The 24860-nt window shown below is 31.9% G+C and overlaps 2 protein-coding genes across 7 annotated transcripts in view; one reads left to right on the top strand and one right to left on the bottom strand.

Annotated features, from left to right (window-relative positions):
* Positions 1 to 24860, top strand: part of Ork1 (open rectifier K[+] channel 1) — a 165341-nt gene that overhangs the window by 135031 nt on the left and 5450 nt on the right. For all 4 annotated transcript variants that reach the window (XM_067048487.1, XM_067048486.1, XM_024359764.2 and 1 more), the window contains 7 exons: positions 8324 to 8641; positions 17447 to 17647; positions 18383 to 18504; positions 18578 to 18791; positions 21827 to 22083; positions 23281 to 23583; positions 23927 to 24150. In XM_067048487.1, coding sequence (XP_066904588.1) covers positions 8500 to 8641; positions 17447 to 17647; positions 18383 to 18504; positions 18578 to 18791; positions 21827 to 22083; positions 23281 to 23583; positions 23927 to 24150 — 1463 coding nt within the window. In that variant the 5' untranslated portion in view covers positions 8324 to 8499. The remainder of the gene's footprint in view (positions 1 to 8323; positions 8642 to 17446; positions 17648 to 18382; positions 18505 to 18577; positions 18792 to 21826; positions 22084 to 23280; positions 23584 to 23926; positions 24151 to 24860) is intronic.
* Positions 4442 to 13387, bottom strand: LOC106686733 (UPF0587 protein CG4646). 3 transcript variants are annotated; one of them, XM_014430202.3, is made up of 6 exons: positions 13098 to 13384; positions 12943 to 13026; positions 11767 to 11905; positions 10506 to 10618; positions 9803 to 9907; positions 4447 to 4632 (listed from the first exon to the last, which is right to left on the bottom strand). In XM_014430202.3, exons 1-6 carry the CDS (start codon positions 13101 to 13103, stop codon positions 4585 to 4587), a joined length of 495 nt encoding a protein of 164 aa, XP_014285688.1. In that variant the 5' UTR covers positions 13104 to 13384; the 3' UTR covers positions 4447 to 4584. The 3 variants fall into 3 exon arrangements, with proteins under 3 accessions (XP_066904592.1, XP_014285688.1, XP_066904591.1); XM_067048490.1 differs by lacking the exon at positions 4447 to 4632 and adding an exon at positions 4664 to 4693 and having other exon boundaries at positions 13098 to 13383; XM_067048491.1 differs by lacking the exon at positions 12943 to 13026 and having other exon boundaries at positions 4442 to 4632; positions 13098 to 13387.

The following is a 24860-nucleotide window of genomic DNA, read 5'->3' as shown; positions in this document are numbered from 1 at the left end:
TATATATATATCGTTTTTTGTCAATGATATCGTTATCGGTTTTTACTTTATAATTTTCGGGCTCTTAAATCTTTGAAAAATAATAGGATCTTTCAAACAAAATTTTCTCTTAACATTATACATTAGTGAGTATGGTTTTCTCTACAGTAAGCTACAGTTCTCATACCCTTAGGTTCTGTAACGGTTTAATCTAATTAGCTCTATTACTGCTTTATCTCATATTGCTACTAAACCAGTCGACGACCCTAATCCACACTCCATCGGGGCGATAAAGAAACTAAATTACGACAATTAGTTACGACAGGATTGCAGAACGAGGTAGTAAATTCTCTATTTGCGAGGAGGATAATAAAATTTTACTGCTTTGTGGCGTTTGTTTCCTTTATTAAAATTTATTTGTATTTAGAATTTTCCGCTAGTGTTTTAACAGTCGACCTGGAATCGATCAGTAGATTAAATTTAACTACATAAATAGCAGAAAGGAGAAAAAAAAGTTATTTAAGCAATTTTTGATAACTGTAAACTATATACAATCAATAGTCAAAATTTATGACACTGCCAACCGTTGAGGAAATGAAAAATTTTGGAAAAATTCAAGAATTTTCTGGTTATTTTAAGTTAAAAAAAACTGTTATAAAATGTTTAATTTTTACAACATAAAACAAGGTATACAGTAAATGTCATCAAAAAGCAAATATTGCAGTATTTAAGGTGCACGCCCTTTGAAGTTATTATACGATAAAATTCCCTAATCTAATTCCTGCTCATTTTTCATTTGGAGCTCAACATTCCTAAAACTACTAACAAAACTTATGATTTAAATAAAATAAATAATTTAATTTCTATCCATTTTAGTCTCAACACATTTTATTTTTCTTATAAGTCCAAATCGTTGTGATAAAGTTTTAACGAATAGTGACTGTGATTAATGATTTTAATTTTGGTTTTAATGTAAATATTGACTAATTATAAATTGTTGTTTTGAACTGGGCAGTATAGCCTGCATGGAGTTAAGAATTTTTAAATCATATAATTCCAATATTGTATTAAGTAGATTGTCCCTGAGGTTGCCCGGATTGGCCGAAACGTCGGCATACACAAGGCAAATAAAATGTGGATAGAAATTAAATTATTTATTTTAAAAAATTTACCAGTCCCAAGAAAGTGTTTAAGATTATAAATTTAAACTTATAATCTTCATAGAAAATTACTTAATTGATTTGGACTAGCAACTATTTACAGTTTTTATTAAAGTGATCAAAAATTGAAGTGAAGTCAATTGTTTTTTTTTCCGTACTCTTGGACTAAAATTACAACTTGAAACAAAATAGCTAGTTTATGCTTGGATTGGACACAAATGTTTAATCTAATATATAAAAATTACTTACTAGGGTTCTTACTAAATTTACAAGATTTTACTGGGAAATTAATAGGTTATTCCGATTTCTCCAGTAGGCAAAATACTACAAGAGCCGGGAAGAAAAAAAGGCAGTTATCTCACTCCAATTTTTGATTAATTTAATGAAAACTAGGTTTAATTACTAGTCAAAATTGATGAGTCTGCCAAGTATAGGTAGGGGGAATAAAAAATGGCGGCTGTTTCAAAACCTTAAAAAAACATTAATTTTTCATTCGGAGCTCTATATCTTAAAAACTACCAACAACACTAGAAATTCTAAGAGAACATTATTTAAAGAAGGGTAAATTTTGAAATGAAATATTAGCCCTAAAAGAGCTATTTACGTCCAATAATTCTCGAGATATAGCTTTTTAAAAAGCAAAATTTCTTTAAAATATACTGAAAGATAAGTAATTAGTTAATTTATTTTGAGAAATCTATATCTCAGGAACTATGTGACGTACAGATATCTATTAGCACTCAAATTAAAGCTAGTTTAATAGACTATATAGAAGTTTATGACCTTTACCTTCATAGGAATAGTAGTTTTCATGATATTTACTAAATTGATTTATAGTTGTTCATACAATAATTTTGATTTATGAAAAACTTCATTTCAGAAACCATTTGACGTAAAGATGTCTGCCAGCGCTCAAATTAAAGCTAGTTAAATTTACTAAAAAATAGTTCATTATGCTTATCTTTGTAGGAGTAATAGTTTTTATGATAATTGACAAAATATACTCACAAAATGTTAATTTATAGTTGTTCTTATAAAATGTTGGCTTTTTGAAAAAATATATCTCTAGATTCATAAGACGCACATATGTCTGCCAACACTCAAAATAAAGAAAATTTAACTTACTATAAAGTAGTTCATGACACTTATCTTCGTAGGGGTATTAGTTTTTAAGATATTCACATATGAATATAAATTTGGCAAATGAAAATTTGTCTGAACAACTATAAATCAATATATTTTAGCGAATTTCATGTAAACTATTACTCCTACGAAGATAAACATCATAAACTACTTTATAGCTCATTAAATTAGCTTTAATTTGAGTGATCATAGACATCTGCACGTCAAATGGTTTTTTTGAGATATACATTTTTAAAAATAAATTCAGTAACTACTGATCTTTCAGTACGTCCCATACAACGTTTTTATAAATTGTTGCTTTTTTAAAAAGCTATATCTCGAAAACTATTTAACGTAAATAACTCTATTAGGGCTCATATTTTAGCAGAAACTTCTTTAAATGACGTTCTCTTAGATTTTCTTGTGTTGTTCCTACGTTTTAAGATATAGAGCTCCGAATGAAAAATTAGTTTTTTTTATCGCTTTGAAACAATCGCCATTTTTTATTTACCCTACATATACTTGGCAGACTCATCAATTTTGACTATTAATTCTACATAGCTTTCATTAAAGTAATCAAAAATTGGGGTGAGATAACTGCCTTTTTTCTCCTCTTGGGCTCTTGTACTAAAAGTTATTAAAAAATATCAAGCATTTTTGTTGCGTAGCACAGAAAGTATACATATTGTTCATGGTTATTATATCTCAATCGATTTATATCTTTCTCAAGTATGAGGAAACAATATTAAATGATTTTTTACTCACTAAAAATTTAAAAAAAATAAAAATAAAAAATGAGGATGTGGGTGAAGTAAGTCAACAAATTGTTTTATAAAAAAGCAAATGACATTCGATCATAGCGTCGTCTGAAAGAATTAAATACCATTTTTCAAAGAAATTGAAAATTAGAAAATTCTTTAACTTAATTTATTTACAGAATTTATTTTTTCTCTCTCGGTGTCCGTTATTGATACTATCTTTTCTAACTCGTTTACTTTTTATCCAATTAATAAAACAGTTAGAAAGCTGAATGTCTGCTTTTTTAACCTTATTTAACAAAATTTAATGCTCTTGTAAGTCGAAATATCAGTGTCACGTAAAGAAAAAATTTTCAAACATTTTATTTATATATATTTTAAATAGTAAACCGTATAATTTAAATATGAAGAAGATGGTCTGGGTTGCGGTCAAAAAAGAAGAAAATAGTTGTCAACTATTTATTGCCTTACGTTTCGCCCCACTTCATCATGGCTGTTCAAGACGATAGGTTAAACTGACCGTCTGTTCAAAAATTTCTAATTTTTAATTTCTTTGAAAAATGGTATCCAAAGGTTTCAGACGACGCTATCACCGGATACGATTTGCTTTTTCATAAAACAATTTGACAACTTTACTGAAATGCTTGTTATGATTTTGTTTTTTTATTTTTAGTCAGTAAAAACTATATCTTCAGAAAGATATAAATCGATTGAGATATAATAACCATGAAAAAAATATATACTTTCTGAGCTATGCACCAAAAATGCTTAATTTTTTTAATAACTTTTGTCTACTGGAGAAACAAACCCTCTGTTTAACCTATCGTCTTGAACATGAACATGAACCCCGATGAAGTTCTATAAAGTGGAGCGAAACGTCGGACAATAAATGTAAACTATTTTATTCTTTTTTGACCGCAACCCAGACCATCTTCATATTTTATTTTATACCTTTGTTTCTAAATTGTTTAATTAGTTCTGGTTTTTGCCCTTTGCTGCAGTTTATAGGCCTCTACGCCACTCCCTAGTGTAGATTGTTTGAGCCGTCTTGAAGCTATTTCTATTTTTTCATCATATATTTTAATTACATAAAATAATGTTATTTGACGCTATAAACTAAACATATATAATAAGCAATTAATTCAATCATTAATCCAACGTAGAAATAACTAATTATATTAATTTAAATAAAACATTTAATTGTATTGTATTAATTTATATACATCCATAAATCTAGACATAAAATTTTGTTTCTATCTGAAGCGGAAATTAGATATGTTTTTAATTTTAGAATTTAGTAAAACATCATTTGGTATTTTCAATATATTTAATTTACATAAATATGGTGATGTAAAAATAATAATAACCAGCCTCCATACTTAATTTTGTGAATAACCAAAATATGTATAGATACTGTTCAAATTTAAACTAACCTCAATAATAATAAAAAGGTGTTCCAACTCAAGATTTAGATGTTAACAAGGCAGACGTACTCGAGCGATGCCACTATTATGCAACTTTCAAAGACAGATAAACTCTCATTTGCATGTATTTACAGTTTTTTTTTAAGTAACAGCTTCCCAATGGTTTGGTAACAAGATATTGTACCCATCCTGAAATTAAGACAGTTATAAAACACAATTAGTGTAATACAGCAAACTAGTTGGTCGCAGCCTGAAAAAGAGGATATTCCTTACAATTCTTCAATAAAAGAATTCATTTATTAATTAATAAAGCTTAAAACTTGTTTGAAAATATTTTTGAAAAAATATTAATTAATATTATACTAAATCACAAAGCGTTCACACATAAAATTGTATACACTACGGCCACATGAAATTTGATTACGTTATTCACGCCGTCCTATTTCACTCCTGCCCAATATGGGCAAAATCCTAAAAAAACTCTTATTAAAACGCCTCTATCCAATCCTTGACTCATATCATGTTATTCCTGACCACCAGTTTGGATTTAGAACATCTCATTCTACCAAACAACAAAGTCATCGAGTGGTTGATGTCATATCTTCCACATTGGAGCGCGGTTTGTACTGTACGGGAGTCTTCCTTGATGTTGAACAAGCTTTTGAACGAGTCTGCTCCATCCAGGTCTGCTCTATAAACTTCGTCGATTCCTACCTCCTACATATTTCCTTATAATCAAAAAGGCCGCCAAGTAAAGGAGCCTAGGGCTTCGCTCCACTGTTAAGCAGACGATACCTTCAGCTAAGAATGGAATCTAAAATTTGCCGTGGGTTCTGTTAATAATTTTGTAATGATTTATTGTTTTAGTTTTTAATTATACCGTAATTGGTATTCTCTTCAGACAGACACACCAACCAATTTTAGCTTCCATTTTAATGGGGTGTATAGAAAAATGACCGTTTTATCAAATTCATGATTTCAAAGGCCTGCAAATATTTTAATGTTATTTAATACTTACCAATACTTAATAATCCCTTTAGAGCATTATCTAAGCGTGTTTAATCCCATTCAACGTCTTCACAAAAAGCCTCAGTTTTGTTATTAGCTTCATAGCAGAAACATGACAGTTAAACAACTGCTGCTAGCAAACAAGGCATTACTGGAAAAAAAAATTCTCAACCGCTAAAGCAACTCGTAACATTGTTAAATATGATGGGGAAGGTGTCCTTGACCAGCGCACTGCACGGGGTTGGTTTGAAAAATCAGTAGTGGAGATAAGACGTTGGAAAGGAAGAATACCTCCATGCGACCATTAATGGATATTGATGAGGTTCTGCAGGAAGCTCTTGAATCAAATCCGTCCTCAAGTACTCGCGAACTTGCCAGGGAGTGTGGTGTGTCGAAAGATACTGTTAGTCGCCATCTACTCTCCACTGAGAAGGTCGATAAGAGCAGTAGACTGGTCCCTCACGAACTTACTTCTCAGCAATCAACAATCACTTCCCGTCGAGTTTAAAGAACTTCATGGGTTCGAACTCCTGCCTCATCCAGCATATAGTCCAGACCTCACGCCATCGAATTACTACTTGTTTCGACCCATTTCCTTCAAGGGAAAAAAATTGATAATTTTACGGTAGTTGAAATTGCGGTCCTAGAGTTCTTTGACAGCCATCCCAAAGAATGGTATCAGGGTGGGATCGAGCAATTGGCTAGCAGATGGCTAAAGATGGTGGATAACAATGGACTATACTTTGAGTATTAATTGTATTTTATATCAAAGAAATAATAATACAAATATTTGGTTGAAAAATGGTCATTTTTTTTTTTTTTTTATACACTCCATTCTCTGCTGAACGTGTCGGATGCCTAACCGAGGCGCGAAGCCCAAGGCTCTTTCCGGGCGGGTCAGCCTTTTTGATATCACTTCTTTTTGCAGCTGCTTTTTTTTTTTTTTACATTTGGCGGAGAAATTTTTAAAATGTGGTTGTTTTTGGAAGGTATCACTTCTTTGTGTAGATTTTTTTTAGTAAAGGACATTGAAAACTGATGGTTTTTGAACATTTTTCACACGCTATTTCCATCAGTTGGAGAATGGGGTACTGAAGTTTTAGATTTATTGGCCTATGTCTCACTGGTGGCAATTTAATTCTTAATTACATTACAAATCAGAGAAGAGGGGTTCCAATATAATTTTGTTTTTATTTATCTATGGATTAAAATACAGAAAATCGTATTTATTTAATCTTTTTTAACTTCTTTGCAGTATAAAACACGGTAACAGATCACAGCATACAAAAACCTTTCTGTACAAAACTGACGACTACAATGAAGATAAAAGATAGTGATAACATCCTAAATTGCCTTAGCAATAACTTATAAATAAATGTTTCTCTCTCACTCTCATTTCTTGTATACTTTTTCAGTGAACAGGGGCAAAACAAAACTTCTCTTTAAAGGATAATCAAGTTTAATAATAAATTTACTTCATCTTAAGAGTTTCACATATTTTAAGTCATTTGGTCTAGCTGTTTAGGCTGCAGGCCTGTCAAATTGCCAAGAATTAGACCAGGAAAAAGGGCATTTAGTTGGGTTTTGAAACTTTCTCAAATGCCTGTGTTAAATTTCATGTTCCTAGAGCTTATATTTGAAGAGTTAAGTAATTAAACAGCATTAAATTTTTAGTCGAATGAGTACCATAACTTAATAATTTGGATAAGTAGTATGTCCTAAAACCATGAACTGTCTTAAATCAAAAACCTAATGTTTTTCAGTATTTCACAAAACAGAGGTATGGTACTACATATGAATCCAAACTTAACCAGAAAACACATTCGCCTGGTCCTAAAACGGATATTAAACAGCTTATTTATTTATCAATTAATTTCATAATGTAACGAATTAGAAATTTTGAGTCATTCTTTCAGTTTTTCACCAATAAATCCTTAGCAGTGGATCCTAATGAAAAAATTATAATAAAACAAATTACTTATTTATTGACACTATGGTCCTATTAAGAACCTGGGCTTCACTTATATTCTTTCACCACACACTTCTATCCTAGGGATGCATCCACCATCTTATAATGCTCATATTTTTCAAAATTTCCTGCACTTTGTCCAGCCAACTTAAGCGTGGTCTTCCTCTACCAAATCAGTACCATTGAGACAAATTAAAGAATATTAAATTATGCATCTAATAATTTCTCTAAGCATTATGAACGTAAAACACCTACTCCACTTGTTCCTTGGACTAGGTGGTCTGTTGAAGTCTATATACAATCGGAACAGGTAGTTTGTGTAATCCTCTTGTCAAACTGGCTCTCTTTCATTCTCCTCTTCCTCCACTAATATCGGTATCATAGTGACTCTCGAAATTATCTATCAAAAGCAGAAGCAGCAACAGTCTGAACTTCTGACAAAATGTATATCTAATTAAAGATTCCTAAGTTTGGAAAATGTAACACATCACACCAATTCATTTTAGAAAATAATTTTAAGACTATTAGATTCTCACTATGATATGCAGTTGATTAGTGAAAAAATATATTAGGCAATACAGATATTTGCAAGAGGGAAGCACGACATCTCACAGTAACACATTAAACAATTTACAATTTTATAATGAACTGAGCAGAGTATAAACATTTTTTATCCAAGGTTCACTGTACAGATGTATGTTAAGAATGATTGGTGGCATCGGCATCGAACCTTCGGGTTCGCTAAGCCTTTATTATTATTAATCTTTGATCCATGAATTATTTAGCTTTGCCATTGATGTTGATGTTGATTCACATGTTTTATTAAAACATAATAAAACTAGTAACAAAAAATATTGAAATATTGTACTCCAAAGCCTAAAGTATTTTTTTTATTTATTACAGGATAAGAGAAAGAGAAGAAATATTTCATACATTTCAGAATCTAAATATAAAGAAATGTACAGGAAATAAATGCCTCGTCTGATCATGAGAATAAAGAATGCATGATGAACTCCAGCAGTTTTGAAAAGGGCGATGAAAACCATTGCCCTTATTTTGATACTTGACAGCTCTAAAAGATGTCAAAAAGAAGATGGTTTGTACTCTGGCTTTTCTTCATTGCTTACTTATTTCTTGGGGCAACAATATTTTACACCATAGAAAGGGGATTGGAGGAAGAAAAACGATCTGAAAAACTCAAAGAAGACAGTGAAATCGAAAGTAAGTAGTAAAACATTCAAGAAAATTTCTTTCTTTATATAGCAACAAATACAATTTATAAAAATAATTAATAACAATTATTACACTGTCTAAATTGATAAACATAAGTAAAAGCAGAAAGAATAAATTTATTTCAAAAAAGTATACTGATACTCATTGAATTTAGAGTTAACTAAAATATAAAATTTCATGTAATGTAGTTTTAAAATCAAATATTAGATCAGACAAAGGTACTAATTTTCCCAAATTCAAAATTTAATAATAAGTTAAACTATGCTATCAATGATTTCAAGAAGAGATGAAAAGAAACAAAAGTTAGTTTCTAACTATTTGCCAATGTTTTGTCCCATTCTGCAGGGCTTCATCAGGGCTAGAAAAGATACAAAAAACTAAAAATATGTTGACAATGTAAGATAATAAAGTAAACTAAGGTGGGGTTAAAAATTATGTAAATATTAGTGAAAATTATATAAAAAGGAACCAAAAGAAATAAAAATAAGATGTACAGTCGTACATCATTTTTACTTATAGTCATAAGTATATACAAAAAAGAAATAACATAGAACATTATATTTAAAATGAACAGGAGAAATAATAACAGGTAAAAATAGAAAAGTAGATATAAAAAAAATAAAACAAAAATTGTACACACTAAAAGACAGAAAACTAAGGAAATAGAGAGAATAAATAAAGGTCAAGAAAAAATAAATATAAACAAGCAATAATAATGAACAAATAATTATTTTTAGCCTTGATAAAGTCTTGCAAAGTGAGACGAAACGTCAGCAAATAAATAGTTGAAAACTTTTTTGTTCCTTTTTGACTGCACCCCCAACCATCTTCTTTATATTCAGTTACGGTCAATCATTTTTATATATAATAATTTCAAGAAATCTGATAGCATAAGAAAAACATTACAAAGCATTAGCTAACCAAACAATACTTTTCTTATGTTAAAATGAATAATGAACAGTATAAATTACAAACTAAATTAAGGAAGAATAAGGTAATTATAGTAATTAGTAATTATAGGTAATTAAGTACAAAATCAGTGAATAAAAAACATTTTATTATTCTTATTTACATTAAATGAATTACATACAATAGGAAAAACCTAACTTAAGCTCTCACAAATTCACTTCTAAATTCATCAATACTTACAGGAAAATTTCCTTTCTCATCATAACCAGCCCACATACCATCTTCACCGAATTCAACTTCAGAAAAAACAGAACCAGTTTCATCACACTTTGCTATCCATCCATCCTGAAATGAATATGACTAGAGTCCTCAAATGGGATATACTCCACACCCACCATACTCTCCAGATATTTGGCCTTCCAACTACAACTTGCTTCTATCAATAGCTCATGGTCTAGATAAGCAATAATTTCATAATAACAAGGAAAGCAAAAATGGGTGATTCCTAGATTCCCTCCAAAGACCAGTCATTCAATCAATATGGAATTCATATACTGCCAAAAAGAGGAGGAAAAGTAGTACCTAGAGATGGATAATATTTGGCTGATAAATGTGTTAAAACTTAAGTCCCAATATTTATTTTTAAAACTGCTTAACTCACATTGGTCCTCCTCTCTCTCCTTCTCAACAGATAATAAGCAAAACCAAAAGAATATTTGAACACTAGCTATGTCCCATAGTTTCACATGGGATAATAAATTTGGAATATACGTGCCTGCTTCATACACATAAGTAGGTCATGTGTAAAAAAGAAATTGATCATTAAAAAAATTAAATTGACAAAAAGCGTTCTTAAATTGTTCAAGAGAAAACAGTCTTTTCTAATTCAACTCAGATCTTATTTCATTTAAAGGGCATAAGGAAAATGATTAAAAAAACTTACCTGAGGATCAAATTGCACAGGTTCAACACCTCTGCAATCAAAAACAACAGCAGTTTGTTTAATTATAACATCACCATCTGTTTTTAATGGTTTAACAGAATCCTTTACAATATCTGAAAAAATTAAAAATGATTAAACCTTCATATAAATTGTTTCTTAAATATAATAACTTATCAATTATAATAAATTATATATATTTTTTTTTCGGTTGCTCTATAACAGACCTTGTATAGCTTTGGCTGCCCAAACCAGACTTCATACTAGCATTTTTTTTTTATGCCCCTGCCATTTCTACTACAAGGGGTATGGTAGCAGCAGGGTAGCGCGTCAAGCTTCTTCGTGCCACTGCGGCCAAAAATCAACAATTTATTTTATTTTTAGCTTATCGTTTTACAATTTTCCTAGGGCATCGATTTAATTTATTGGAACATAAATTTCAACATTTAGACTGAGGTGTAGCCCTTACTGATAGGGCGGTCGTATTCTTGTAATACAGGGATATCTGATTTAGCTAATATTACATAGATAAATTATCTAATAATATAGTATTATTAGAAATCCTGTGCAAGAAATCTTACATTAGATATCTTCCCACCTTTTCCTCATATATTCAAAGTATATGCGATATTAAAGGAATCAAGTTTATTTACTTAATCAGTGTCTACAGTCTTGATCCATTTGTTTATGGAGTAAATCTGACTATTTTCCAGAGAACACCTCTTATTTCATGACTTTTATCCTTGCTTAAAAGTTAAGAGAGAGAGGCACGGTTTCAATATTGCCTATAGATAACTTTATGTTGTGCTTGACTACAGTCCCAATCCTTCAAAACATCCTTTGCAGATACTATCCCTAAAACCAGTTAGCCACTTACATACAAGCTGGTTCTCTCAAAAAATCAATATTTCCTTAAACATCCGTTCACGAAAGGCCTAGGTTATAGCTATAAGGTCATGTTCATATGCAATTCATAGTTAGTAGAAGTCTATTGATATATGAATTTTAACTGTAAAACTAAATAGATATTTTACAGTGAGCCAATTATTTATGCAAGCTATTACTTCAAGATAGTCATTACAAAGTATGAAGCTTTATTAATTTTGTATGAGTTGGATAGACTTTTTTGATAATATATTGTTAATTCAAAGAAACATGTTTCTCTAATATTGTTAATACTTTAGGTGTATAAGGGAGAAGGATAAATATCTAATGTGAGAGTTCTCCCATGGATAGAACTAGTTAATGAATAATTTAGACATACCTATTGTTGAAACTGATGAGCAAAATTTGCATTTCATCTGAAAATTAAAAGAACCAGGTCCTCTACTTCCAGAAACTTCTTCATTTTCATTAATTGCATGCCAGGATTGGTCAATCTCATTACAATTACGACACTGAAGCTTAAAGAAAAAATATATGAAATAGATTTGCATAATTATAATTTTTATCAGATTTTTTACATTAAGTATTGAAAACATTAAAGTAACAGCACACAAGGGTCACCCCTCTACACAATCGACTTCTACTCGCTCAAAAATGATAAACAAACTCCTAACAGATCCTTTTCAAATGAGGTTGGTCATAAATTTAAATAAATATGAATCACTTTATAGTCTCAGGTGTAAAACCAACAAGGATTGACCATTTTTTCATCTTTATAACACACCCACACGATTAAATGCCCACTCGCCCAGTTAAGAGAATATTTTGAACTAGTAACAATATCACTTCAGATTACTGAACAAGAATACTATTTTTGTAAATATTAGAAAGAAACAAAAAAAAAAAGCAAAATACAGGTTACCATAACTTCATTTCTAAAATAGATAATGGAAAGAATAAATTTAATGTTGACTTGTCTTGTGTTGTTGCTAAGGATATCCTACAAGTTAAATTCACAACAAGAACTAATTACTTCTTTAAAATCTGTAAGAATTAAATTTCAAATAAAAAGTATCTCTATGAATGATATAAATGCCACTTATCAATTTAGATACACACATATCACTGCTTTACTTTGATAAAGTTGATAAAAAAAATTTGTTTTGTCTTTTATTTTGTATTTAGGGCATTCTATAAATTGTACCATAGAATGGAGTAGTGTTGTAATAGCACTAATACCTTTAGCACAGTATGTATGATGGAACTCTGAAGAGAAAGTAATGATAGTCTAAGGAACCGTAATTGAGATATTTCCAATTCAAAATAATATAACTTTATTTTTTGTCAGATGTCCCGTTATTAAAGCAAAGCAGCGATATGTAATTTTGATACTTAAGATCATCATTAATGCTTTTCATGGTACAAATTATATGAAAAAATGTATCTAGATGTACCTAAGGATAATTTTTATCACATTAACATGCATTTTTTTTAAAAGTGATCTAAAGGTTACAAAGAGTGATAAATTACTAAATTATCACACAATTCTAAATACCTTGATGTTCCATTGAAAATCAGGACCTGATGTAGATAACTGGTTTATATTCTCAAGGGTGCATGATATTAATAACCTAACTTTCTGAAATTAATCCATAATTCATGTAAAAACTTTTCATAAAACTTCAAATTTTGGAAGAGCAGTAAACTTACCACCATGGTTTCAAATAAAATTAAATACTTGGAAGTAAAAATATCAACACAATTTTTTTTGTAATCTAATAATCACTACCATTATCACATGGAAGTCATTTGAAATTACCGACGGTTATAACAACAGCATAACCTTCCAGCAGAATAATAATTGCGTATTTCTTGCCGGTAGAAGAAGGATTTATAACTCGTTTTTACATTAACAAATATAATAATAAATAAATAAATTATGAAAGAGTGAAAACGATATGAGGTTAATGAATAAGAAGAATAATGATTTTATAGCGGCACTCCACATTATCTGTCTTAGTGTTGCCAACCTTCATGAAATATTTGTCCCTATCTATTTTACCTATATCAGTCAAAGTGATTTTTTTTTTAACTTCATAAATTATTTGGATGTCGCTATTAAATTATATACATATTATATTAAACTGACTCGGGTTTAAATTGTTAATTAGTTTAATTATTTTTCCACCATTTCCATAGAAAAACAAAGGAACTACAACAGTAGCAAAAGGATAAATTAAAACAATAATACTAATCAATTTTATTATTGGTTTTAATAATGAAGTATAATGCAAAAATTGTCCTACTAAATAAACAATGTCTTGTTGGGAATTAAAAATAACCCAAATTTTGTATATTAGCTGAATATTAGAGTCCCAGTTATTATTTTGTAATCCTTGGATTCAAGTAGGAAATGAATATTTAGATATGTTCTAAAAAATTAAAAACATTATCAAAGGCAAAGAAACTTTGTATATTTAAATATTCCATTTTCACCCCTAGATGTGAGAGAGGTAAAATATCAAAAACAACTTTAAAATTGTTTATAAATAATTTTTTTAAACATTATTTTTATATTCTTTTATCCTCTTCAGTATCAAAAAATATAAACACTAAACTTTTAATGATAGTAGCGGATTTGAACCTTATTGGAACCTAGGTGATAAGCGATATTGTGGAGCCCTAGGTGATACAATAATGCGGGTTCCCCCTAAAAGTGTGGTTGACAATTGTTCAGATGGTATGGAATGAACCCAAGTGGAAGAGGAGTCCTAATACCCTCTAAACAATAATTTTTTCTCTAATTTATAAATTGTTTATTTAACTATTCCATGATCTGTAGCCCTGAGCAGTTATCTCCCTCATTATCTGTTTGTTAAGTATTGCATTTCCAAAACCAGCCACCTATTTTTCATTTTTTAGATTTTTTTTCTTTAATGTTTTGTATTATAGATTATCACAATATGTTAGAATTTCTTCTAAAAGTTGTTGAAGCAAATGTGACTATACTGCTTTTATTTAATGACAATCTATAAGAAAAACTGTTCAAGAAAAATAATAAATACCTATTAAAAGTTAGAAAATAGTTTTGGCTGGTTCTGGAGTGCAATTCTTCAATTTGTCTTTTTAAATCCTAACAACTAAATGACTGGTATATCATCTCAGTAGGAATACATACATACATATTGGTAGATATGTGCTGGTAGGTATGTCTATTCCGATAGATGAGGAGCCCGAGATTGACCGCAGAGTGGCAATGCTTATGGGCGCCAACACTAAAGCGGCGAGTATTACCCTCCAACGCTAGAGGGTGAGAGTACGTCCAGTCCCATGGTGGATGCCGGCTCTAATGCAGTTAAAAAAAGAATACTACAGGGCCAGGCGTAGGTACCAGGAGTGCAGAAACGACAAGCGGAGGCCTGCACTTCGAGAAGAATCTAAGCATAGGTATAGGGTATACCGAAACGGAGTGCGTTGCCAGAAGAAGAAGTCCTGGGACAAATTTATTGTAGAGGAATCAAAAAAGAATCCCTGGGGAATCCCGTACAGGGTGGCACTGGGAAAGGTTAAGCCATTACAAGTGATGGCGGCTATTAGATTGAGAGGTGCCCAGGCAACCACCTTGGAGGAGGCTGCCAAGATGTATATAGATTATACATACCCTAGGGATGACCTGTCCTAGTATAGTGCAGATGATGGAATGGTCAGACACATCACGTTATACCCACCAGGTACTGACCTATGTCCACCATGGGATATGTGGGACCTTCGTCTTGCCGTGGACAGACAAAGGATCGGAAGGGCTCCAGGACTAGATGGCATAGACGCTGCAATCCTCAAGAACAGTGCCCCTTATATCGAGGAAGAGTTGTTGGATATATTCAACGAGCGTTTGGATAAGGGATACTTTCCAAACAAGTGGAGGATTGCAGACTTGAGACTGCTCTACAAGGGAGGTGGTAAGGATAAAGAAACGTCTAAATCCTATCGACCAATATGCCTCCTCCCAGTAGCTCGTAAGGTCCTGGAGCACTTGATCGTCCACAGCCTTAGACCAATCCTAAGTGCTGCAAGTCATCCACGGCAGTTCGGCTCGACCTGTGGCAGGGGAACTACGGACGCGCTGCTGAGAGTGTATAGGGACATGGAGGAGAGGACGGAGAAATATGTCTTATTGATCATGTTTGACATCTCTTCCGCCTTCGACAGCGTTTGGTGGCCCCGTGTACTCCAGCGGTTGCAAAAGCTCGACACCCCCGGTAATCTATACTCCCTCGTAGGTTACCTCAATAACAGGAGTGTCAGGATCAGGGGTAACTAGTACGAGGTCGAGAGAAAAATCGAAAGAGGATGTCCGCAGGGTTCGGTCCTAGGACCAGCTTTGTGGAAGCTAGTATTCGATGAGTTGCTGGGGGAACTAGAGGACAAGGGATTCCTTGCCACGGCCTATGTCGACGACCTGGCAGTCATCGTGGCCAAGAACAGCAGATCCAGACTAAAGACAGAAGCGGAGAGGTGTGCCAGTCTTGAAGGACAGTGGTGCGTGAAGAGGAAGTTGAGTATGGCAGCAGCCAAGACTCAGGCCATACTCATAAGAGGCTCCACAGACAGGGCTCATCCTATCACGATATCCAAGGAGAGAGGGTTAGACTGGGTGAGGAGGTGACATATCTTGGTGTGAGGATAAGAAGAAGATTCGATACCACTTCTCACCTGGTGTATCTAAAGGACAGGGTGACACTGTCACTCAACGGATTAAGTAGGATAGGGAGTGCATTTTGGGGCCTCAGGTACCCTGTAACTATGACCATATATAAAGGTGTGATCATGGGTATTCTGAGGTACGCATCTCCTGTGTGGAGCCGAAACCTCACGCAGACACAGAAGAGAAGACTGGCCACCATACTGAGATTGGCTTTGCTGAGGGTCACAAAGACATACAGAACGGTGTCACATGAGGCGGTGCAGGTGCTGGCCGGAACAATGCTCCTGGACCTCATCCTCAGGGAGGATGTCCTTAAATATGAAGTAAAGAGGCAGGGGCTAGAAACGCTACCAGAGGAGCTCCGAGAGAGGATCGGCGAGACTCCAAACTTATGGAAGAAAATACTGCAGGAGGACTCAATACAGGAGTGGAATGGACAGTGGGTAGCAAGTCAGAAGGGCGCTACTTTGAGAAAATTCTTCCCTACCGTCCTTTCTAGATTGAAAGCTAAATGGGTCCTCCCAGACTATTGGGTCTCACAGATCCTAACCGGACACAGGGGATTTCGGGGAAAGCTGCAGAGCTTTGGAAAGAACATCGCCTCCCGGTGTCCCACGTGCGGAGTTCCTGAAACAGCAGAACATCTAATAGTAGATTGTTCCGCCATGGAAGGACACAGCCAGGCTGTCGAGAAAGACCAGGATTTTCGCCCTCACTGAGTCGAACTTTCCCTGTTTGGTTGAAGAAGAGAATTATACTTTCTTCAGGGAGTTCATTAACGGGTGGAAGGAGGTGGTGGGCCCAACTCATTTCATAATGGGAAGGACTTGACCTCCCAACATCGGCGAGGCACCAGAAGAGGAGGAAGCTGACCCAGACAGAGACCAGGAGGAATGGACCAGCCTGGTAACTGCAGGAGGCACCCATACGGATGCGCACCAGGAGGACCTACAGAACGGATGCAGTGGACAAGGTGCAGCTCCATCAGTAAGGGGCTAAACGTAGTACTGGGCTGCACCACTGTAAAAAAAAAAAAATTAATAAGAGAATAAAGAAAAAAAAAAGGAATTAAAAGAATTGGTGATCTTTGGGAGCAGTGGCATGTGCAATCCCCAGCGCACTACCCCACTGCTCCCGCACCCTGTATCCCAGAAATGGCATAGAAAAAAAACATACATATTGGTAGGACCACATTATTTATCAGATAATTAATTAATTCCATTGTTGACAATTATAATAAATAATTTAAAATTTAAAAAATGCTTACTTTGTGTAATATTTATCCTTACTTTCTCATTAATAAACCTAGAGATGCTTTGTATTTTTATTTTTTTCAGTTTTTATTTTTTTGTAGGTCTCCTGTTAGGATACTGTTTTACAGGATTGTTAGAATCAGATAATAAAGAAAGAAGTGCACAAACAATAATTACAAGAGTTTCAAACTATTGTGGTAAACCAATAATAAGAACAGCAGAGCTGGCCGAAAAAGCAGAACCTTATAAATGGACTTTTTACAATTCATTTTTTTTTTCCCTAACAACTTTAAGTACAATAGGTATGACAAAACTCCACTATTCTAGTTTCTCTATTTAAAATGTAATAAATATATATAGATATAGATATATATGGGTGATTCCCAGTTAATTGGCAAGTTTTAGTCAATTGTAACTTTTACTCAATTAGTTATGGCTAAGCCCACTACTACATGCTGAAGAAACATTTCTTCATAATAAGATTTTAAAAATTATAATAATTAAGAACAATTTGATTTAATAATTGCTTTAGCTAGTTAAATTTCATTACCACACAGTGTCCCCCCTTTCAGTTTTCTAGTAAATATGTGTATTTTTTGTTTCATTACTTGCAGAAAACACTAATGAATTTTTTTCTTTTTACTTATAAAGGATAATCTGAATCATTAAACCATATTTGTCTTCAATATTCATAAACACAAAAGTATTTTTATGTATTTCCAATCTTTGTCCTCTAATTTTAATGTCAATAATTTCAGCGAAATATTCCAATCCTGTATTTATTTTTTAAAAATTTTTATTGAACATTATTTATGATTAATTATAAAATAAATTTTTGAGGACATAGAAAGATTACTGTCTTAGTTTTTTCTTTCTGTCATAGCTTTTCTAAGGGAATTCAAAGGTAAGAATAAAGAAAAAAAAATTTGATAATCATATGACTATTATTTTCATATAATGTAGTTATCTGCATATGAATTAAACTTTTCACTGACTCTTACTATGTTTTTAATAATATATTTATCTATTTTTTTAAGGATATGGAAATCTTTCACCTACCTCTTACTTAGGAAAGATCTGTGTGATAATATATTCGCTGATTGGAATTCCATTAAATGGAATTGTATTAACACATCTTGGAGAATTCTTTGGCTCTAAAGTAATTATTTCAGAAAATCATTACAAAGCTTCAATATATTTTATCTTTAAAACTAATTACACTCAAATTACAGTTTTTAAGGGCACATCATCGTTACAAAAACCATACATATGAATCACGTTTCACCCTAATCTTGGACATACTCGTTTATCTACTTCCTGGTATGGGAGTATTCATTTTAATTCCTTCTGTTATTTTTCAAATTTTTGAAGGATGGCCATTCATAGACAGCATATATTTCTCTTTTGTTTCCCTCACTACTATTGGTTATGGAGATTTAGTTGCAGGTAATTATGTTTTTGTTACTTAAGAATCAAATAGTTAGTATTTATAACTAGTTAGTATTTAATGTATTATAAATAGTATTCAAAATAAATGTTATCAGTAGTTTGTTATATTTTAATACCGTTTTTAGGGTAAAAAGTAGACTTTAGACAAAAGGCAAATTATATGATGATCATTTATATTAGTTGTAAAAAAATTTTTTTTGTTATATTTATGTTTTTTTTTTATTATAACCCCCTTCCTTGACATATGAGTGGGTTATCTACAAGATACCACCCTATTCTAATACCATGGTGGGGAGTCAAGCTTTCATTTTGAGGGACCAGCTCAGAAATAAAAGTCGACCCTTCAGGCTGGAATCCAACCGCTGCAGTTCTAAGGTTGCAAAGACCTACATCTCAACTCCCTGAGCTACAGACAGCCCACTATATTTATGATTGTACAATCAAGGCCTGGTTCTACTCCTCATTGAACCCTTTGGCAGGAGACTGAAGAGGAGCCTCTCTTACCAACGGGGGGAGTCCTCCTCTGAAAAATATTTGAAAATCTCATTCCTTAAAACCATATACGTCACTTCTGGCATTTAATAGTTTCCAATTTTAACAATATTGTTATTAAAAATTGAACTTTTTCTGTTGCATACACATACGTCTACCATACATTTAAAAATTATTTTTATTATTAGTAAACTCGGTACACACTACAAAAAATAGTAATCAATTACAAATGGTATATTACTTGGTAATGGAAGGGATAAATATTTTCAGATTCAGCTAACATAAAAAATGAATAGATAATCAGAGAAAATGCTAATGAGTAAGCTAAGTACAAGTAAAGAAGAAAGTTTCACTTAAATTACGTTTTTATCATAACAAAATTGTTATAAATGAACAGTTTACAATTTAAATCAAGATGTAACCCAACCTAACAAATTTTTGACCAGTTCTGGTTATAAACCACTTTTTTGGGGGGACCCTCTCGAGTTGGGGACACATGGCAAATGCCAACTTGATGACATGGCTAAACCGGGCCTGTTACAATCACATAATTGCCACTAATAGAACTTAAGAGTCTTAAATATTTTTTAAGTAACATAATAAGGCTATATGGTTTGCATATTGGATCAGACCCATGTGCCAGTTCGATTTTGCCTATAAGAATTAATTTTTTATTTCATTTTGGACCCAAAAATTAGAAAATTTAGTCTTTCTACTTCCAAAACATTATTATTTCTAACCTTCTTCTTCCCTTTTTTCCACATATATTTATGCTAGGTTTTTTTCACATTCAGTACCAGTTATTAGCCAATAAGCTACAGATTTAGTTATTTTTCCACCCAACTAATATGTTCAAGGTGACTCACAACCTGCAGGATGATGTCGATTGTGTTTAATATCAGACACCCATCAATAAGTTTCAGTTAAATTATGAGAAACCCAAGGAAATCAGTATCGGTTCGAAATAACCTCCTTTATTCACTTTGTTAGTATCTCTTACTTTTCTTAAAAAATCTACCCATTTACTTCCACAACAGTTTAAAATTTCTCAAAATCACTTTCAATCGAAAAATTTCTTAGCAAACAATAATCTCCAAATCACAGAAAAGTCTTTCACTATCTTTTGAGATAAAATCACAATTTCTAAAATTCTGAGAGTCCATATCTCAAAAAACACTTTACAGCATCTAATATTCTCGCTTATTTTCCATGATATTGACTAAAGATAAAGAACTATTTAGTGGGCTCAGGATGAGACTGAAGAGATTCATAAATTGTTTCATAAGATTTAGCTTCATAATTTATGCTCCCTCTTTCTTGAATAATTCACAAATTTCTGTTGATCATTCTCCAATACATTTATTTTTAAAAATCCAATATTCCTTCAAACATTGCAGTCACTAATGTGATCTTGGATAAAAATCTAAATTCTTCTATAAATTGAGAATTTCATATTCTTGTATTATTTTTTTTTCAGACTATATAGTGGGCTCAATATGAGACTGAAGAGATTCATAAATATTTTGTTAATAATATGTTAATATATTTAAAATAGAAATAATTCATATATTATGATAAGATAAATCTAAAATTTAATTAACTTCATCATTTGTTTAATGTAAAAGAGTTTTGAATGAACACTTCCTAGTCTTGTTCATATATAGACAATAAATAATTGTTTTTTTGCTCATTTATTATATTAAAATTGGTCAAATTTGGCCAATTACTACTTCCTAAAGTAAAATTAATCTAAATATAAAGTAATTATGTGATAAAAGTAGTCAATATAAAAGCTTTTGTTAAATACAGAGTTTCTTATATCTTAAAAAATAAAACTTAGAGTTGCAGCTAAAATTTATAGAAAATAATCCAAAGTAAGGGATAAACTTAAATCAATCAAACGTAAATGATATTGGATTACCTCAGTCTTCTTATTGTCTTGCTGATAGCGGTCCTCCTCTTCTGCAGGCCCCAAGGTTGTGGTAGGTTGGTCGGTCACACCACCATGTTGTGGTTAATTCCTTTAACTGCATATATTATTAATTTAATAAGTTCAATAATTCTAAAGATATCATATGTTCATAATTAGAGTGAGTTGATCATTATTAGGAGTGGGATGGCTCAGTGTGTAAGACTGTGCTACTAACTTCTGGGACCCAGGTTCAAATCCGGCAGTGGCAGATAATTATTTATTCTGTCATTGTAACAGTGAGTTAACGTTGTGGGGGTCAGGTGCTCTCCTGGGGTACACCCAGCCCATATAGAGTGGGAACCCTAAATTGGAGAAAAGCCTAGCAGCTGAGTGTGATCTTGAACTAATAACCTCCTTGTATAACTATTAATTCAAAAAAAGTACTTCCTTACAAAGTACTGAACCTTCGACCCTTCATGGATTGTAGCGGTACAGATGTATTTATTTTAATCGTTATTATTATTCATAAATACAACTGTGATATAAAAGGGTTATTTAACATCAAGTGACTAATTTGTAATATTATTATTAAAAATCCAAATTTTGATGGTCTCATGATTGGTTTCAGGACAGACAGCTACTAATACAGCTGGTGAATTTATTTATCAAATATTTCTGGTTATATGGATTATGTTTGGACTTGGATATCTTGTAATGATACTTGGATTCATCTCTCGAGCAATGAGGTCTAAGCATATAAATAAGTTGGAACGTAAAGTAGCTAATACACTTAGACAAACTCAGTCCAAAATCTGGAATGAATTTGTTACAGATATGAATTACCTTCGAAGAGTATTGAATGAATTATACCTGATGAAAGTTAAGGTGAATTGTACAAATATAATTTTTTGTTTTCATTATATCAATGCAGTTCAATATTTTTATGTTTATCTTAATTATTACATCTAATAAAACTTATTTTTGCACATTTAAGATAAGCCATACAAGTGCCAAATATGTGATTTTTAGGTTTATAATTTTTTTTTCATCATATTGAAGTATCTATTAAGTTCTTTACTCACTGTTTACTATCCTAAGATTACAATCATAGATCCTAATAGATATTCTTAAAATTGAACACTTTTCTTAGATACTTTAAGTTACATATTTTTTTCAAATACAGTAAAATCCCTAGTGATCAGCCTCCTCGCTACTAGGATCCAGGCCAGTTATGGTTTTAGCTGGTTAATCCAAGATGTAGGTCTTTCACAGGGAAAGATTATTACAAATGTAGAATAACAGTGTTTTATAATGAATATAACATGTATATACTAATTTTATATATATTATCATATTCTTGGAAACATAGAAAAAGACAAATCATGTACAATATACGAACAAAGAATGACAGTAAACATAATTTTTGTAAAAATCTGTCATTTTCTTTTGTTTTTCAAAAATTATAGAATTTTTAAATAAAAAATTCTCTATTATTTCATGATTAGAACATCTATCCATTTCGTTTTCTTTCTAACTATACCAGTTAATCTTGAGAATGTGCGTTAAAAATTGCCTATTGAAAATAAATAAAAATTGTTGTAGCCTATAGAAAATAGGAGATATATCTTAGTAATGAAGAGTATAGTATTTCTAACTATAGACCAGGCTGCTTGTTTTGTCTCTCTTAATTTGTCCGACAAATGATTCCTCTAAGAATGACAGCCTAAATTTTCTTTGGGAATGCTAAAGATTGGCCTCATATTAATTATATAGTTATTAATTTCATGGAATGCAGTTGTATAAATTTGACTTTTCCTCTTTATGTACTCAGCAATCCTCTGAAGACCTCAATATCCATAATTTGTATTTAGAAATACTTTACACTACAACAAAAATGCAGAATAATATTGCTTACTTGTATTTAAAAAATCAAAGTTATATACAGTTTTGAATAAATATTTGATGTATTTAATGTTGCTGGTTGACTTTTATTTTCTGACTCTAAATATAACATATTATAATTAAATACTTTATTCACTTTAAGTAAATTTTTAATAATATTGCTTTATATACTTTCAACAGCCAGTATACAAAGCAAAAATGCTATCCTCAAGACCTTTGAGCTACAGCTGTCCTAATTTGAGTGAATGGCCTGTTCTTCGACCCAAACATGAAATCGAACTAGATCTTCTTAACACTGAAGTGCCTAAGAGAAGAAGGGCTATGTCTGAGAACGAAAGACCACGTCTTCAAAGAGTTTTTTCAGATGGAGCCCTCCAAGGTATTGACAGACAAGCTACGTTTTCAGGACCTTTTGACCCTTCAGGATTGTTTATTAGCTCGGCTTTTGGGCCTGGAAGCGATTCTGATTCTGAGGAGTGTAAGGTAAGAAAGCACTTAGCATAGAAAGTAAGATTTTAGCATTTTACTAATTTATAGTGGTTAAATTCATGAGATTTATTTTATTTTTAAATCATTTGTATAAAAACTAATCACCAATGGTTATAAAAACTTTTGAAATTTTGTTGGTTACAAAACACAAAAATTATTATAAAGCAAGTATTAGATAGAATGTAATCTCAGCCAAATCCATTTTAAAATTTTGAATGATAATCTTGTATCAAAATTGTTAATTGGAAAAAAAAGATTTGAAAATGTACTGGGCTGTTCGAATTTTATTTCCCATTACTTTATTTATGATGACTGATTTTTTTGTTTAATTATTCAGGACGGTGGAATTCATGGGTTCAGTGATGAAGAAATATTAGCTTCAGAAGACCCCAACAGCACAAAGAACAGTGCCGATATGACTTGGTCAATTGGTGGAGTACCACTAAGGAGACAAGGAAGAGCCATGTCTGATGCTCAGTTTGTTGGTGGAGGTCTTGGGCAGCAGAAGACATGGGCAGGAGCTGAGTCACTCCGTCAATTTGCAGTCCTAAGAAATATGAGGTATGTTTAGGCCACTGGCGTAGTGTCCTGAGGGCAGCAGGGGTGGCCCATTTAGACGGTGTCAAAATTTCAAAATATATAATAATAATATCTTGTAAAAATTTGAACCTTTCGATTTCATATTTTTGTCACTCCAATGATTCGGGCTGATTGAAATGAAGTTTTCACTACTTATTCTGTGACAAAACTGGGGAATCTCCTTTCTTTAAATGAATGTACAATGACATCTTGCTTTTTGTGTTTATAGTGAAATCCGTGCAATCTGTATCATTCTAGTTCTAATTGGTAATAGTAATTATTGTTAATGTTAGTTATAGTTATTGTTATTTTTATTTATTTAATTATTGTTAGTTATAATTATGTGACAAAACTGAAAATTTGTTAATTCAATTATTTTTTATCTTATCCCTGTAATGTTTAATGAATTGTCAGTTACAACAATTTTAAAGGGAGCTCTTTATTTAGTGTTTTATATTTCAATGCTATCCATTTTCCGATAAACCTTTCAGAACTTTCCCTGTCCAAGCATTACTCTTCCTTATAAATAATTAATGCACAATTGAAGACTTAAGTTTTTGGTGGGTAAAAACGAACGAAGAAAAGTACTATTTTTCTTTAAGGTCAATCATGCAAAAAATAGTTCTATACCTGTTAAAAATAATTTTGAAAAATACTTACTGGGGGGAAATAAAAGGCTAATATACATATAT

Source organism: Halyomorpha halys, unplaced genomic scaffold (genome assembly GCF_000696795.3).
Source record: "Halyomorpha halys isolate HHAL.00 unplaced genomic scaffold, Hhal_1.1 Scaffold865.1, whole genome shotgun sequence".
Lineage (NCBI taxonomy): Eukaryota > Metazoa > Arthropoda > Insecta > Hemiptera > Pentatomidae > Halyomorpha > Halyomorpha halys.
The sequence above is the reverse complement of the archived record's forward strand: the minus strand, read 5'-3'. Positions and strand labels throughout refer to the sequence as shown.

Bases quoted from the DNA above. Each gene is read 5' to 3' on its own strand.
- LOC106686733 (XM_014430202.3), bottom strand. The intron at 10,619-11,766 runs GTATGTCTAAAT...TAATTTTTTCAG, and splicing joins CTCATCAGTTTCAACAATAG to ATATTGTAAAGGATTCTGTT. The intron at 9,908-10,505 runs GTAAGTTTTTTT...TATTCATTTCAG, and splicing joins CTGTGCAATTTGATCCTCAG to GATGGATGGATAGCAAAGTG.